This window comes from Parus major, chromosome 2 (genome assembly GCF_001522545.3).
Source record: "Parus major isolate Abel chromosome 2, Parus_major1.1, whole genome shotgun sequence".
NCBI lineage: Eukaryota > Metazoa > Chordata > Aves > Passeriformes > Paridae > Parus > Parus major.
Genome location: NC_031769.1, coordinates 21,082,749 through 21,100,060, shown reverse-complemented (window position 1 = coordinate 21,100,060; position 17,312 = coordinate 21,082,749). Strand labels below are relative to the sequence as shown.

The window sequence follows — 17,312 nt, the reverse complement described above, 5'->3', positions numbered from 1 at the left end:
GCCCGGCGAGGGCGGGCGGAAGGAGGGGAAGGTGGCGGTGGGGCCGGAGCTCGGCGCCCTGCCTCGGGAGGCGGGGTAGGAGTGGCTGCCTTCTTCCCTCCTCGGCAGTGCCCGGGCTCTGCTTGAGTCGCGCAGACCTTTGCCCCAGGCGGGCGCAGCCGATAAGCGGGTTTGTACGCGGTTCTGGGCAGCGCTCCCCTTCGGAGTTACAGATATATGAAAATTTGACAGTATCCCCACCCACCGTTGCAGTTGTTAGCACCTGAGAGGCCAGAGACGGTTTGTGTAATTTAATCTCTTTTATCCAACTTGAAGCGTAGTGAAAAGAACAAAGCATTCTTGTAGAGCCAATGAAAAGCTTAGATCAGTGTTCCTAATAAAGTTAGAGCTGCGCTTAAGCACAGTGGTACGTTTTGAAAGACACATCCATTTGGGGATATTATTTTCTGAAGTAATTTCACTGTCTTCTCCTATCCTGGCTAGCTATAGATATTGTGAAAACATTCCTAAATTGCTGTGACCATACCTATGCAGCCATACCTCAGGATTTGCTCAAGGAATTAACATTCGATGGTAGCATTATTAGTAGCTGCCATCTGCCTGTTACACGAGGAGCATGCCAGGGAGCGCAGTCATCACTAGCAGGCTGTGGCTGTCGGATCAGCCAGGAGACCTTCCTGGGATCTCAGGAGAAATGGGAGCAAGAGAAGGGCTGGCTTAATTATTCTGCAGTGCTCCAGTTTATGGGCCACAGGCTGGGAGTTTATCCCTGTAAGGATTATTTGCATGCTCATAAACACTTTGTTGCAGTTAATGCTTATTAAACATTTAATGTGGTTTGCAAGAACATAAATGTAGTAATTCTGTAAGAAGGATTTTGAAGATCTATGGTCTTTAGAAAAGTCACTTGCAAAACATGGCTCAAATACTCTCAAATTTCAAAAATTATTGAGATGCTTGTATATAAGTAAAAAAGCAATATTGCTGGTTCTACATAAGTTAGTAATGAAAATTGAAAATATTTATCCTTTGATTTTTTTTCTGCAAATTTTGAGTATAGTCTTACAATATGTTTTTCTGTTCCTCAACAGGTTTTTCTTTTCCAGGGATAAAGCCATGGCTGAAATGAGTAATATCAATATACAAAAACTTACCATTGTTCAGCAAGCAATAGCCTCTTGTTGTGGAGCTATAATTACATCATTATTTGGTAAGGCAAGCTATGAAGTTGGCCACAGAGAGAATCTTACAAAGTGATTACTCTTCAGTTTGACTCGGCATGATGTCTGCTTATGTATGTTTCTACTAATATGTTAAAAAATATATTTTTGGATAGTTTTCTTTTATTTATTTTTTTGTCTTTTAAAAAGCATGGTTAATTGAAATCTTTTGTGTCCCTGATAATGTCTAACTATTTCTGAAAATAAGAATAATATTTACTAATTTTGACTTTGTTTCCTTTTTTCCATTTGGTATAGTTATTAATTGCTTTCTGTTGAGAAGAAACAAAGTTATCAATAAAAACTAATTTCCATATTTCCTGCTGCTTCAAAAATATTTTAGATAAAAGTCTGCTTTACAGTATAACACACAAGTCCTGCAAGGCTGGTCCCAGTGAGGCATAGTAATAACAATTCTTCTCTGATATCTTACCCCATCAAATACTTTTAGTGTTGGATTTAGTTTGTATTTTTTTCTTTTTCCCTAAACACTACTGCTTCTAAGGATACATTTTTCTTACTCTATTAAACTTCTGGATAGTAGATGAAATTCATCTTCTGCTTCAGGTTCAGTCATATCACTCAAGACCTCCTTCCCCATGCATACCTAAGGAGGCATTGGTTGGTTACATCCAGCACTTCGTGTCTCTTGGAATTCTACAAGCTCATTAGCTCCTACTTTGTGCTGCTGTTACTTTTTGTTTTAAGAAAGCCTTTAGTTGTGACTTAGGCGTTAATGTGGATTAAGCTGCAGGGAAATGTGCAATTTTCTAAGTATGATTTTCCCCCCACAAAATCTCCAAATGTTTTCAAAATAGGATCTTGCCAGGAACCTGTCAAATTCAAAGTCTTTTTGTTCTGTTTCACTGCGTGTCCTGTACATCAGACCTGCGGAATTCCCAAGATGGATTTCAATTGGGTGTACATACATTCTAGTACGTTCCAGTACAGGGTTAAGGTGTTGGTGCTCAAGAGAGGTACAGGAGCCTGGCTCCTGTCTGAAGTGCCAGTCTGAGACAAGCTAGAATAGTGTGAGTGGCTGAAATGCTACTAGATGGCAAATTTTAAGCAATTTAGTTGAACTGCAGGAGTCACATTTAGATCCCTACATTTAGATACTGAAGTGTGAGCCAAATATTCAACCACCCGTTAGTCAACTGAGGCAGCACCAGAGAGCTAAGGTGTGACTGCATTGCCTGAGCTTAGGAGTGTTTTTAGCGAGACATGGACTAGAGCGTTTGACTTTAGTTGACACTTGGTAAGTAAGATTTTAGATCTTGTGTCATTTCTGTCAATTCTGTAGGTATTTTGGATACCTTAGAGACTCAGATGGGACCAGCTGCTTATATGCAGGCAGCTGAATCGAGCCCTCAGCCAATATAATCAGAAGAAGGTGGTCCAGCTGCCCAGCCACTGCAGTGTTCAGCATGTCTCAGCCTGTGATAGTTCAAAGGGCTGCAGTGGAAGCAGTGAAATGTTCACTAAACCTTCACTTTTACTTTTCAAGAGCTCCAATGTTTTACATATTGTCTACATGCAGCAAAAAAGAAAAGTACATAATGAATTTAACTTTTTTTTTTTTTTGAAGTTGTATTATGGTAAGTTTATTGAAAAAGAACAAACACATGAAGAATGCTGTGCTATTTTATATGATGGAGGCCAAAATTTGATTTTGTATGCCTTATGATACACTACATATAAAAGATTAGCAGCAGAACATAATATTACAAGTTTTAGCAATTTCCAACAACATGACACAGTGGTTTTTAAATGAGCTTTGTGTATCTCTAATACTGCATTAAAGTTAATTTCAACAAACAATTTCATTTAGAAAATTAGAAAAGATAGATTTGATGTCTTGCAAACTATACAGGGTGTGTAGTTCTCCTTTGTCCTTGAAAACATTGTCTGCTAACAGCCCTTTACTGTCTGCCTGATAACACTGTAAAAACGGTTAGGATTTTTCCCCCCCTCTCTCTGGAAACAAAAAAAAAAGCTTGTAGAAGTTCATGATAAGGTATCTGTAAACTTCTACATTTTCAGGGCATCCTGGGTGTTTCTAAATGACTTCTGTTTCATTTTAGTAACTCCTCTTGATGTTATCAAAACTCGACTGCAAACCCAAAACAATCCGTTCCATAAAGGTAAACAAAATGTGTAGTGTAATGGGATCAGTTTGCTCTTTGCTCTTGTATTTAGCTGATAGTTGTAGTTACTGATACTTGCAAAATGTTTGAATTTGTTTCTCCAGTATAATGGTGGGGGGGGGGAAAAGCAACACACCACTATATATTAAACAGACACAGTAGAAAAAAATCCCATACATCCATACCATTTTAAACAGGCTTTTTTTTTTTTTTTCCCCTGTCTTAATATTTTCATTTAGGCTGAAGGTACAACTAATACTGAGTTGAGTCAAACAATAAAAAGCTGTTACTAAATTAATAAATATTTCATCAGAGGGCTTATGTGATCAGGATGTTAAATCAAAGTTCATCTCCTCCAGAATCCAGAGATTTTTGGATGGAGAAGTCTTAACAAGTCACTTTCCACTTGGGTTCTAAATAGATGAAGATACTGTGCTCTCAAAGGTGTGCTAATGGTGCCTACTAATTACTTGTACTTAGTAAATGAGATTAAAAAGGAAAGAAGATGACTGGTTTTGCATGTTGAATGTGGAGGTATTTGCAGTCACACTTGCACATTAAATTAAGAAAAATACTTGAGCCTTCTATCCTGATTTTGAGTAAGTTCTAAAGCCTTCAGAAATCTGCAAATGTAAAGCCTGAATTATTTTTTTGTAATGGCAATAATATTTTATCAAACAGGTTGAAACTACATGATGTGGAAGAAATGAAAAACAAATGGAGGGCATGATCCAGTATAAATATAGACCAAGATAAGATATAATACTACTAATAATAATATAGATAAGATAAATACCTCCTCTTGAAGTGGATGCTGAGGCTGCTTAATAAAAGATTTAAAAATCTCAAAGATCTTCACAGTTACATGTAATAGTGACATTCAGGTCTTGTGTTAGATTTACTTTTCAGCAGATGGTAGTATAACCTAAATATGTCTCTTGGGGCCTTGTGAAGTTCTATTTAGTTGAGCAGTCTGAGTGGTACATTTGTACCCTCTTTCCTTTAACCTAATCTATCATTACTGACTTACCAAAATTATTTTGCCCCTCTGTGTCTAACCAGAGATAAATCTGTGTTGCCATTATATCCAATTTGAAATTGCTGCTGTGTAAAAACAATCTTGCAAGCATTAACTATATTCTTATATACCATTTTATTAGGGAAGTGTTTGGTGTCCTCCAATGGCCTTATGGATCATGTATATGTTTGTGAAAATGGGGACAGCAAAGCCAGGTATAAAAAACCTGGGCATTTCAAAGGGACATTGGTAAGAACATTTTACATGTCTATGAGACTATGCATTAAGTAGCATACTGTAAAGTTTTCAGGTTTTTTGGGTTGTACTGGAATTTGTTATCATTTGAGAGGGTCTTCATGTGGTTACACTGTTGATTGATGATACCTTCTACTGTCTGCAATAAAGTACATATTCCTTCCTTAAGATGAACAAGGGGGCAGCTGCACAGCTCTCCTCACAGGTTACAGGCTTTATGATTTTATTTTCCCCACTTCAGCTATATTGGCAATAGTTACTGATTGCAGGTAATAATTTTCTCTTACTTGTTTACAGCCCTTGTGCCCACATATCTCACAATATGATCCTGAGCTAACTAATGGTACAGATGGTGTTTAAAGTTAAATTCATGTGTCAAGTTCTCTATCCATTGAGACTTACAGAACTAGCATTTTCCCAGACACTTGAAACAAACTTGCTGGCAAATACTGTCATGCTAGTTCATTAACCAAAATTATTTTTTGACTCTGCCATGAAATTAAACCTATGATCAAGGATTTTTCAGAATTAAAATCTTGTGAATGGGATGTTAATGCAAAAGGTGTCTTCAGCAGTTTTACAGGGTTGATTTTAATTAATAACTTTACAACTGTAATTTTTTCAATCAGTTTTACTATGTAATTTCAGAAAGTTATTTAGTTTTCTATTTGACCTGAATGTATGCCTGTTTTTGCCATAACAAGGTGATTCTCAAAGAAGAGTGACTATCATGTAACTTTATCTTTGTTTTATAAAAAAATGAGTCCTATCCCTTATCTATACCTTCCTGTTTTGTAAACTTGTTGAAGCTGGGTTATAAACATATTAACTAGCTAGTATAAAAGTGTCTTTTTTTGTTAAACCATGTTAGGACCTCTAGGGATTCCTGGCTTTCTTTCAAAGCTAGTCAGGTTTGCTGTAATAGAACATTTATTTGTTTTTCCCATTCAACTTTTTACCTCACAGGATTAGTCCATCAAGGCTGTCTCCTCTAAAGATATTTGCTTTTTTCTTCCTCTAAGTCCTTTCTGTGGTCTGCCAGACTCTCTGTCTTTTGAGGCCATGATAATGTCTGGTGTTAGGCGTATTCTAATCCATTGAATCTCAACCTCTTTCCCCAAATGTTTTAAGAAAATGAGATATCCTGACATTACAAAGTTTGAGGTTTTGCTTGTGATTTCAGTTGAATGATCTTCAAGGCTTAGTGTTCCTCTGCTGTCAGTCTCCTGGGAATATACAAGACAGCTGCAATAATAATTGCAAACTTGTATATGGTATAGTGTATATACATTACATATATGGGGTCATGTTGTCAGAGGAAGCAAGTATTGAAGAATCTTTGAGAATTAGTTGCTATTTCATGCCTAGAAACTCTGCTACATATTGAAAAAAATTATTTTAGTGGATTTTTTGAAGAAGTTTCCACAAGTTGCTGCAATGCCATATTAGTTTTGAAAATAGTATTCACAGGGCTGTCAGTCACTGATAAACGCTTAGTACTTTAGCTTTTTAAAGATGGAAGGAAATTCTTAATTTCAGTCACATAAATTATTCTGTTCAGTCCAGTGGAACTGTTTGCATGATTAAGTGTGATAGCTTGTATAAACAATTACAAAATGGGGATCTTAGAATGATAAGCCATTTTAGAAACATACTTTCAAAGACATTAGTTTTTGTGTTCTGCCAGCTAAAATATATTACCAACTATAAAAGTTTGTAGGTAATTATGGCTCTTTGGTTATATTTTTAGGATGCATTTGTGAAAATAATTCGAATAGAGGGAATTAAGTCACTGTGGAGTGGACTTTCCCCAACACTGTAAGTTGAATGGATTTTTTTGGTAACATGCCCTAAGTTATTGTTAAAAATTTACTGAATTATTTTTGACAAATTATTATGCTTATTTCTAAGTTATTTTTAAAATGTGGTCAATTCTGAAGTTGTGGACTAATCAGTTTGATCAGAAATGTCTATGAACAGTATAATTTTTCCCAGATTTTAGAATTTCCTGATACATTCTCAGTAGTTAAACAAGATCAATAGACTTCTCATTCTGCTTTTTTTTTTTTTCCTACTGTAACCACTCCTTTGATAGCATCATTGAATCACAGGATTTGACCTGGTCACTGGAAAGGGCCAGTCTTCTGCACATTCTTCTTGTATCTTGCTACTTAATGACTTGCTATCAGCAGCACAGCTGTTTACAGACACTCTGTTGCACCTCCTTGCTCTCACTTAATTTTTGTAATCATCTTCTTTATTTCAAAGAACTTTAGGGTTTTATTCTGTCTGGATAAACAGATAATTCATTTTCTCTCTACAAGAGTCATTTACATACTTAAACATTGCAATCAGATCTCCTCCTGGTCTTCTCTTTAGGCTTAACAGTCCCAAATTGTTCTTTTTATTCGTATTAACCTGGTACAGATAGAAATTGAGACCTCTATAATTATGTTCACTGTCATAAACCAAGAAAGTTTTTGAATCTAAGATGTGTATTAAACTTGTATCTTGTAATGTGCACAGTGGGAAGTGACCAGTAGAAGCACTGGTACACTTCTGATTTGCAGATAGTGCCCAGTGTATAGGTACAAAAAAAACAAAGCATGGTGGAACTCAGCTTTGTTTGCCCTCCAGTATGTGACAATTTTAAAATATAAACCTTAGGACCTGACTGAATTCTTCTCCAGCAAAGAACTTCTTTTCTGGGGAAAGTCACACAAGTAGAAGAGAAGGTCTAAACTAAGCCATGTTGGCTTTCCAAGCATGACAGTCCTCAGTGTTTTTTGGTAATGGTGGTACATGCTGTATTGGTACACACATAACACAGAAGCATAATTGCCATCTTATAGCAAGATGTGGTGCTTTACCCTTACACTGAATGATTATTGAATCTACCTGTCGTTACTATAGTCTGTACTATGCTGGGATGGAAAAAGCTTATATTTATGCATACTACATTGTCTCTCAAGTAGTGAGTATCATGGCTGTTGATCAAGAGTGTAACATCCAATTGTTACATAAAATAAAAGTTAAGGTTAGTAGTACTTCTGTCATGTTTCATGTGGGTTCTTCATTTTCAGATCTTTCACTTCCCATTCTTTATCAAAGTAGTTCTGGAGCTGGTATGGAATACATTTTGACTGAGATAATTACCATAATTTTACTTATGGTTTTCCCTAATGAAACAAAAACCTGGGAAATGTGTGGATTTGAAACTCTGAACTGGAAGCAGCGAGTCAAAGCTATGGGATTAATGTTGTAGTTTTTTTATTAATGCATTACACACAGCTGGAGATTTAACCTTTTTTTTTTTTAATGTAAGTAAAATATCCATACAAGACAGTTGAGTTTATTCTCTTGCTTTCCTTGTATTAATTTAAATTTCCTCTCTTCTGTTTTAGAATAATGGCAGTTCCTACCACAGTAATCTATTTTACTTGCTATGACCAGCTGTGTGAAGCTTTGAAAAATAGACTAGGAAAGCATGATGAGCACATTCCAGCTATTGCAGGTTCCTTAAGCAGATGTAAGTTGCCCTCTGTTTAAAGAGAAAACAGTGTGCTGTTTTCTTGAGTTTGTTTTGCTGACTTTCATTTAAATATGCTGTGGGTATAAATGATGTATAGGAAGAAATACTATCATCACCCAGTATTTCTTGGGCAACAAAATCTCTAACTTGAAGTAATGAGATTTGGTTTTGCTGAAATACTTTCACTACATTTGCAATTTTAGATTTCTAGATTTCTACCAAGGACAATTTAATTTAAGTCTGTTCTGCCATCAATCTAATAATAAACATTGTTATTTGCTATAATGGAAGGTACATAGGTAATTATAACAAAGATGAAATTGGACTTGTACTGGTTATACTGCTGTATGATGCAAATGGAATTTGTATATTTTCTTACTTTTGTTTTTCCTTTTACTCATCTATTTTTGTAGAATTAACTAAGATAATATATTTTAGGGCTTTCTTAGAAGGGTCTGATGATGCAGTTCCATGTTCTGCCTGTGACAACCATGGGCACTGGCAGACTAGTAGAAAAAGGATTGCTATTTTGTGGTGGTGTAGCATGTTGTTCTTATTAGGCTGTTCCAGATTTAAATTTATGCATAAAACCTTATTCCAGCAACAGAAGAAAAATTCTTGGATCTAGTAAAATTTTTAATGTCTGTTAGATGTGTGATGGTAGCTTGTTACTGAATGATGACTCATTGACCTTTGTGCAAGATGCAAGAGTTACTTTATCAGATGCAGATTGCCTGCTAATTGTTCTTGATAGTTTAAAATAAGAGTGGCAAAGATGCTTAGAAGTCAATAAAAGCTTAATCTGTAACCACAATTCTGTCCTTAACACAAAAAAAAAGCCTTAAACATCAAGATCACTTTCTTCAAGTTACAGTTTAAAATGGCAACTAATAAAAATAATTGAGTAAGTACTTGAAATTTTCAGCCTATTTATGTTCTAAACCTGAAAATGAGGATTCTCAACATGTTACATTGATTACAACATGCTAGCATTGAAAAAAAAACCTAAACTGGAAACATAGTTACTGTGAATAGGCATGGTTTTCTTTTCTGGAAAGGAAACTTATTTTGGGAATTAGTTCAAGGAAAATGGGAGAGTTGAAAAAGTAAGGTGAGACATGACTTGAATGTTCAGGAAATTGTACAATTGGGTATTGATTTTTCTAAAAAAAGCCATGTTTCCTTTGCAGTCAATTCTGCTACTGTGGTGAGTCCCCTGGAGCTGATCAGAACTCAAATGCAGTATCGCAGGTTGTCCTACAAGCAGCTGTACCTGTTAATCAGCACTAAAGTGGCTGTAGATGGGTGGTCCTCCCTGTGGCGGGGCTGGACTTCTACTATTCTGAGAGATGTACCTTTCTCAGGCAAGGTTTATTTTCCATGTAGTTTTTTGTTTATGTTTCTAGATATTTTTTCTCTGCTTTTAGATCTTTTTAATGGTTGGCTTTAGGAATGACTGAGATTTACTTTTTCTCTTTTGAGTATTTTTATTTATAAATTTTCTGAAGATGTGATTTTCCCCTCCCCCCATTTTGTTTGTGGATATCAGATAGGATTTATTGTTACATTCCCTTTCTCTGTATTTAGATGCTTTCTTCTCTTTAGCTTATGCAATGACTGCTTTTGAAGAGTTTCAGTTGGAAATTTTTTCTGTGACAGAAATAGGGGCTATTTTCTGATAAATGCTGTATCTAAGGGTTCTGTTACATAATTTTGGAAACATGTACAGAGTGACACCATAGTGTCTTCAAGATTTTATTTTTTTTTAAATCAAGATGAATTTGTTTGTATAACTGCTCCAAAAAAAACTCTTTAGCAAGACTACAAAGCTGAAAGCCTAGAAGAAGAAAAGTCTGATTTAAAGCAGGGTTTAGAGCTATTCCTTAAGATAACTGGGTCAGATGTTACAGGGGAGACTGCTAAAGGACCAGAAAGCCCCTGTCCCTTTAAGGTCTGTTTTTGTCAGAGCTCTTTTGGATCATCAGACATCAATTGTCATTGAAGCAGTTTCTGTCGTTGAGGTAGGACTAAGAATAACATCTTTAAACACTTTATGTTGGCCCAGAAAAATTCTTCAAACCTATTTTTGGAAAGATTCTTATTCAAATCTGGTTTTGGAGTCAGAGAACCCTTGAAGTATTTGACCTGCTATTTCTGTTCTCCTACTTCATTCTTAAGATGATCTGAAATCTAATTTAATTTGTGTTTCCAAACAATCTAGTGGGCCAGTCACTGGTTTGGGCTGTTACAGGATATGTGCACCCAGTGTAAATTTTAAATTGTCTGTGAACCAAACTGAGACATAAGTGGGGTGCAATGAGGATACTTACTTAAAAATTTCAGTTGGTAGTTAAGTGGGTTAACTGAACCAAGTTATTTCAGCTGTCTTCTTTTCAGAATTTATAATGCTCTGTTCTATTTCACATAGCTACTGGGAGGTGTTTGAAAACTGTGATTGGAATGCATTTCGCTTAAAGATCCAGTTCCTTGATGGGACTTAATGTAGTCTTCTGTAATAGGGAAGGCTTCTGAACTATGAAAACATGGTCTCACTAAGGCTGAAGTTAAAGACAACTGCCGGAATTCATCTGAATTCTTTGTCTGAAGAGTCTCCTGTTCAATATTTATTTTTAATTTACTTATTTTTCTTCTCTGCCAAATGGAATTTTTTCTTAGGCTGTTCTCTAAGGTTTGTAAGGGAACTCTCCAATTCTTCATCTGATTCCTGCTGTCTGTCTTCAAGTAGAAACTCTCATTCTTTTATTGGTTTTTGTCTGTAGCAGTGTGGCTGGAGCTAGTGAGCTTCCTTCCCCCTGCTGATTTTAACAGAGTGGGAAGATCAGAGCACTGGGAGGGAGTGCACAAAGAAGAGGGCACTAAGGTGATGTGCTTGCATTCTTCTCAGCCCTTTTCAGATTCTTGTGTCCATGCCTGCTGTTCCTCCACTGATCCAAGCCAGGCTTGTTGATTTTTAGTCAGTTCGGCACAGCTCTGGCATTCCCTGGACAGCCAGTGTGCACTCATTCATCTGTGCCCAGTATTTTGTGGGTATGATGGTAGAGTCACAAGTTAACCTATAAGGCAGTAGCTGCATGTTGAGAAGTACTCAACCAATACTGAGCAGGCAAGTAGAAGCCTGAATAAAGGAAAATGTATTTAAAAAAAACCCCAAATGCCATAAAATTCTGCTTATGTAAAGCTAAGGGTGTTTAATGCCTTTTCCAGCTGTGTTTCCTGATACTTTTTTTCCTTGTAACTGCTCTCTATCTGCTATGATGTGCTCCCTTTGTACCTTCAGTCTGAGCTCTTCAGCTTGAATAATGCCCCAACAGCAACTGAATCTCTGGTGCTGTCAGTTTTCACCTTTGCTGCAGGGAGTTAAGTCAGCTGTCTCAAGAGTTAAAATGAGTGTAACATTGAGCTGAGAAAGCAGGTCCTATTGAAAATAGTCAAACAGTACAGCATGACTCTGGAAGCAAAGGATAATTAGAATTCCACTCTATTCCTAGCCTAAGTGTTTCAAGCATGTTCCTTGGGATGCTAGCTAGACTGAACAAAACTTAAGTTATGAATGTTTATAAACACAGAAACTGATTTAATAATAATATTTGAATCCTTCTTTAAGCAGCGTCACAGACAACATAAATGTAAATGGTATTCAGGGAAATGAGTCCTGTAGGTGCTTAAGAAAATTTTGGATTTAGATAATTTATATTAAATTAGGGTTTTGTACATTTCAATAATAGGCTCTCCTCAAATCCTCAGAATGACTTCTGACATACTGCCTACTTCTACTTTTGCAAAATGTTGGAGGCCAGGCACGTGTGCTGGTAGTCTTTATGGCAAGAAAATGCTGTGAAATTTTTCTGCTGGCACAGCCTCCAGAACTTGGTGTTGAATGAGGCGTAGTTACCCTTCAGGATATGGAGCTGTCATTTCCAGTATTTAGTTGACCAACTGCAATGACGAATTACTCTGTGATTCAGCCCAGTAGTATATAGTTTGAAGTTTTAGTCAGAAAGTAGAAAAAGTGCAGTACAGTTTAGTTGAGCATATGGTCACAGAAACAGATGTTATTCCTAAAAGTTGTTTGCTGGACTTTCCTTTGACAGTCCCTACAGAGGCATTCCCTTGTTACTAATTTCAGGGAGCAAAATCATATTTTTTGGTTCTCTCAGAATTAAATTTTATACTGTGCCTCAAAAAAGTGTAAGGCAGTTCTGAGCAACATTTGATTTTGTATGAAATGTGTTTTTATAAAATTAGTGAGATCTGTGAAACATGAAATATGCCTGAAAACATAGCGAGTAATTAGAAGCCTACATTTTGATTTATGTTAAATTGAATGTGAGTTTTATAGGGCTTGGGTTAGATTGTATGAAGATAGAGGTTACTAAGGTTCCTAAGGGAATGACAAAATTTTTTGGCTAATTTGTATCATATGAAGAAATTTGGGATATGAAGAACAAGGGGAATGAAGCAATCTGTCCATGGGTTATCACATAGGACACTTAACCTTTCAGCTCTTGTTTCTCTTTGCTTCTTTTGCCACAGTAGAATTCTTCTATCTAGACTTAAGAATTTTTGTACTTGACATACAAATCTGTTGTAATGTAATTTTATTTTTTTGTAACCATAGCAATGTATTGGTATAATTATGAGCGTTTCAAGAAGATGATGTGCAAGGAAGTTGGTACAAGTGAACCTACATTTTTTGTCTCTTTTACTTCAGGAGCAGCATCTGGCTCTGTAAGTATATAATTTCTTTTCTGATGCTATTCTTTATTATTAGCACTAATAAACTATTTAAAAGTGGTATGATTTTAGATGATTCTCTCAGAAATGTGTATTTTGGGGTATTTGTACTTTAAACACATGGTGTGGCATTCAAGCTGACTAAATAAATCTGAATAAACTACAGTTTTCTGACATACAAGACTTAAAAATATCATGTCCTTGGAATATCAAATCTAGTTTCAAATTGTGCACTTTAATATCAAAATTTAGGGTTAAATTTTAATTTTTTTTGTGCACTAACATTAGAACTCATTTCCTGATAGATTGCAGCTGTCACAACTCAGCCATTTGATGTAGTGAAAACACATAGGCAGACTCAACTTTGGGAGAGTGAGACCTTAAAAAGTAAGTTGTTGGTAAGAATAGAAAAACCCTATAGTGTTCCAAAAAATAAAACTTAGTGTTTGGGTATAGCTTTTGGTAGGAATTTTAAATATTTGCCACTTCTAAAGTATATATAATTATTTTATCACTCAGGCATTTTTTCTTTCCCAAACTGTAGTATCTAGACAAGATATTTTTTTATCTCCTAGGAGAATACCATACTTGATTAATGGCATGGAAGAGGGAAAAGGTGTGAGCTCAGTACAATTTAGCCTAATAAGATGGTATAAGATTGATACAAAGGAATCCAAAGCTATTACATTGAGGCAGACAATTGGAAATTTGAGATGTCCCTGCTTATTGCAGGGAGGTTGGACTAGATGACCAGTAAAGGTTCTTTTGAACCCAAACTATGATTGAAGTAAGTTGCATTTAAATAGGCAAAAAATGAACTTAATAGCAAACATTCAGGTGAACAGTGATCTATTGAAAAAGTCTTCTAAGTAACATTCACTACCACTTGCTCCTACATAACAATATTCTTGTGATAAGTATTAAACTAGAAAGTATTGTGCTCAAGTTGTGTATTTTTTACCTTCTTTTCATGTGATTTCAAGAAATTATTTTTGAGGGCATGAATGTCTCAATTAATGAATGTCCCAACATCTTTAAAGGATGAAAGAGGAAGTTTCTGTTCAGTAGAGCACTGCTCTGTTTTATACAAATTGAAGTCATATATATCTTTTTTTCCTATTGCTTGGGATGTGGACTAGGAGGACTTTCATTAACATAAATAAATATTATATCATGGTTTTAAGATTACAAACTGTTAAAAAGGCTGAGTATCCAAATAGTTTCTGCTTAGAAAATAAGTGCTCACTTTTTGGCATGAGGTTTCATTCTCTCAGGTAATTTTTTTTTTTTTTAGAGCAATAAAATGTATTATTATATAAATGTATTATAAATAAAATGTATTATTATTTGATTGCAGAACAAGTATTAAAAAAGTTTTAAATATAAATAGTTACCATTTTAAATTATTTTACTGTGCTGATAAATGTAAGAGTTCTTTCATAACACCACTTTGAAACATGTATGCAACACAACAGTCTGCCTTATATTTATTACATTCATAGTCAACTAGTTACTTTATATTTTTCAAATTCCATTATGGTAATCTTTAATTAAAGATTACCAGTTTAATACATTAAAAATTGAAATTTTTGATTTTTTCAATTTTTTCAAAATTTTTGAATTTGAATGGAATTCAAAATGATTTGATTACCAGTTTAATGCTTTCCAAATCCAGTTGCTGTTAGAGTTGGACACTGTCTGTGCATTTACATTTTGTTTCTCTGTGGCTGTAAAAATTTTTTTAGGCTTCCAAGAGCTGTGGGATATTCCTGATGAATGTATTCTATGAAACTGCTTTGGCTTTTTTCAACTGTATCAGCAATCCAGTAAAGACTATAATAGCTGTTCATATATCTTACTCTAGGTGTAAGACTCTTACTACAGGTCTTTTCCATGTCTTGCTGTTTCAAATTGTGCATTTGCATGCTGTATTAATTTAACGTACTGTATAAATAAGATGGATAAAATTAACTAAAAAGGAGTTAAAGGTAACAATTACATCTATGACTGTCTCTGATTTCTAAAAATATTATTCTGTGGCATTGTATGGATTGCCTAATTCACTGTTGTCTTTTACTGTATTGAGTTCCACAGAGGGACAGTAAATCAACCTGGGCAATTATGAGGAAAATTGTCGCTAGAAATGGGATGTCTGGATTATTTGCTGGTAAACGTTTTCCTATATCTAAAAAAATTCAGACTAGAGAGTTTTTAATTATAGATATTAACATGAATAAATTCTATATTTCCATTTCTGTGGATACTGTCAGTTATCCAATAGTTTGCATCTATAAAGCAACACACATGCAGACTTTGGCCTCTCCTGGGCTCTTCCTGGCAGAGAACCATGGTATAAAGCCCTGAAAACCAGCCCAAGAAAGCTGGTTAATATTTAAGGATCACGTCCTCCAGGCTCAGGAACAATATACCCTTGCAAAGGGAAAGTTAGGTGAAAACTCCAGGAGGCCTGTATGGAGGAAGAAGGAGCTCCTGGACAAACTCGGACACAATAAGGAAGCCAGCAGACGGTGGAAGCAAGGATGGGTAACCTGTCACAGAGAAATGGTTCAAGCACACAGAGATCAGGTTAGGAAATAAATCTGGCCAGGGATGTCCAGGGCAACAAGAAAAGCTTCTATAGGTATGCTGGTGATCAGAGGTAAAACATGGGAAAACACTGGCCCTCTCCTGCATGACTGAGGCAGAAGTGGCAAAAGATACTGAGATTAAAATTATATTGAGATAAAATCCTGTAGTAGTTCATACTAAAAAGACCATCTGCTAGAAACATTCCAAATCCAGGATACTTACCAGACTTCACTGCACTGCACTGGTTCACTGGGGGCCCTTGTGTGAATGACTGCACAGCTGGTTAAGCCTTGCAAGACTTAGGTTTGCTGAAAGAGATTAAACTGCTTTACTTGTTCTACAGTGATGGCATAGCTGGGTCACAGGGTCTGTATATTTCAGAGCACTGATGCTAAAGAATGCAAGACACCACAAAGTGTCAATATTATTGATATTAAATTCAGTTAACAGATTAAAACACTTACACTTAAGTCCTGACACATGGGTAGCAGGGTTTAGAGATACTCTTGATCAGACACCAGTTCAGTTCAGTTGGCCACATGTAGCTGAGATGACTGGGTTACTCTGCCTGGCTCCTTGCTGCTGTTCCAAAGCAACACAAGTTCTCAATGGGTTGTGTGTCATCTGTGCTGGCTCTCTGCAGGTGTCTCTGCATTTCAAGTGGAAGTAGAGGGCTGGCTGTGTGCGGACAAGGGAATTCAGCCTTATTTCCCTTCCTTTAAACTGATTCATTTTCTAACCTCCGCTGGCAAGATCACAGTTGACAGTAATGGGAGACGTTTAACACCTAAATTCCATCATTTATACATGGTTTATTTATTTATAAATAGGATTCTTCATTTTAGTAGAGTCCACTTCTTGTGTGCTCCAGCACATGAGCCCTGCAGGTCCAGGTGCTCCACTTGTGTGGAGTCAGAAGGGGCAGAGACAATGGACTTGAGGCAGGCAGACCACACAAGGTGGCAGAGGTGAGGGCATAAGGTTATTACACTGCTAATACCTACGGCCAGTAAATTCAGTATTTTGAGGCATGTGAGCAGGTAGAATCCCAGCTCTAAACTGATATACTATGGTATTGATATCTGTGATCAACACATTGTACTGCAGCACTTGCATCTGAAAACTAATAATAGTGAACACTTCCCTTTCTCTTTTGGGCAGGTATTACTCCACGGCTGTTTAAAGTTGCTCCTGCTTGTGCCATAATGATCAGCACGTATGAATATGGAAAGTCTTTCTTTTCTCATTTAAATGAAAAAAAGAATCAACGTCCTTAATTCTTCTTCGCCCAATTGTATGAAGTCAATGATAGAGGTTGTGCCAATTTAAATCTGTGAAGATGTTTTTTAGAATTCCTCTTACATAGAACTTAGAATTCTACCATTACATTTGGTAACTAAATAAAGCTTCATTTTTAACTTTCACAAAGGATTAATTCACTCTTTCTATTAAAACTAAGAAAATGCACATTACCCTTAAATTATCATTGAAGATTTTATTACTTTTCTTGCAGCTGGAGAGAAAAAAGAAAGGAAGGAAGAACAAAAGAAAAAAGGAGGAAGAGACGAAAAATTGAGGCTGGACATAGCAATGAATAATAATGACTTCCACTGTGTTAAATTTTAAGTCTTGATTAAATATCTTAGTTGGGTTTTAAAATTATGTTTAAAAATGCTTTGAATTTCCAATGGTAAGATATATTTATTTCTCAGTAAGGAGGTTGATACAGAGTAAATTCAGTATTTATTCTTGCTGCTTGTTACGTGTTTCATTCTGTACATTTGTTATTTGCAGAT

The 17,312-nt window shown here is 35.9% G+C and overlaps 2 protein-coding genes across 2 annotated transcripts in view; one reads left to right on the top strand and one right to left on the bottom strand.

The window, feature by feature from the left end:
- LOC107215556 overlaps positions 1–17,312 on the bottom strand; it is a gene marked incomplete at its 5' end in the record, with an annotated part of 821,761 nt that overhangs the window by 632,753 nt on the left and 171,696 nt on the right. The gene's annotated exons all lie outside the window — the stretch shown is intronic.
- On the top strand, positions 78–16,940 carry SLC25A40 (solute carrier family 25 member 40). Its single transcript, XM_015615789.3, has 11 exons — positions 78–279; positions 1,092–1,210; positions 3,305–3,364; positions 4,528–4,634; positions 6,391–6,458; positions 8,045–8,169; positions 9,363–9,536; positions 12,812–12,921; positions 13,233–13,314; positions 15,014–15,094; positions 16,678–16,940. Exons 2-11 carry the CDS (start codon positions 1,117–1,119, stop codon positions 16,791–16,793), a joined length of 1,017 nt encoding a protein of 338 aa, XP_015471275.1. The 5' UTR covers positions 78–279; positions 1,092–1,116; the 3' UTR covers positions 16,794–16,940.

Coding starts and splice junctions, on each gene's coding strand:
- SLC25A40 (XM_015615789.3), top strand. CDS start 1,117: ATGGCTGAAATGAGTAATATCAATATACAAAAACTTACCATTGTTCAG. Junction 3,365..4,527: donor AAACAATCCGTTCCATAAAG/GTAAACAAAATG, acceptor CCATTTTATTAG/GGAAGTGTTTGGTGTCCTCC. Junction 15,095..16,677: donor GATGTCTGGATTATTTGCTG/GTAAACGTTTTC, acceptor TCTTTTGGGCAG/GTATTACTCCACGGCTGTTT.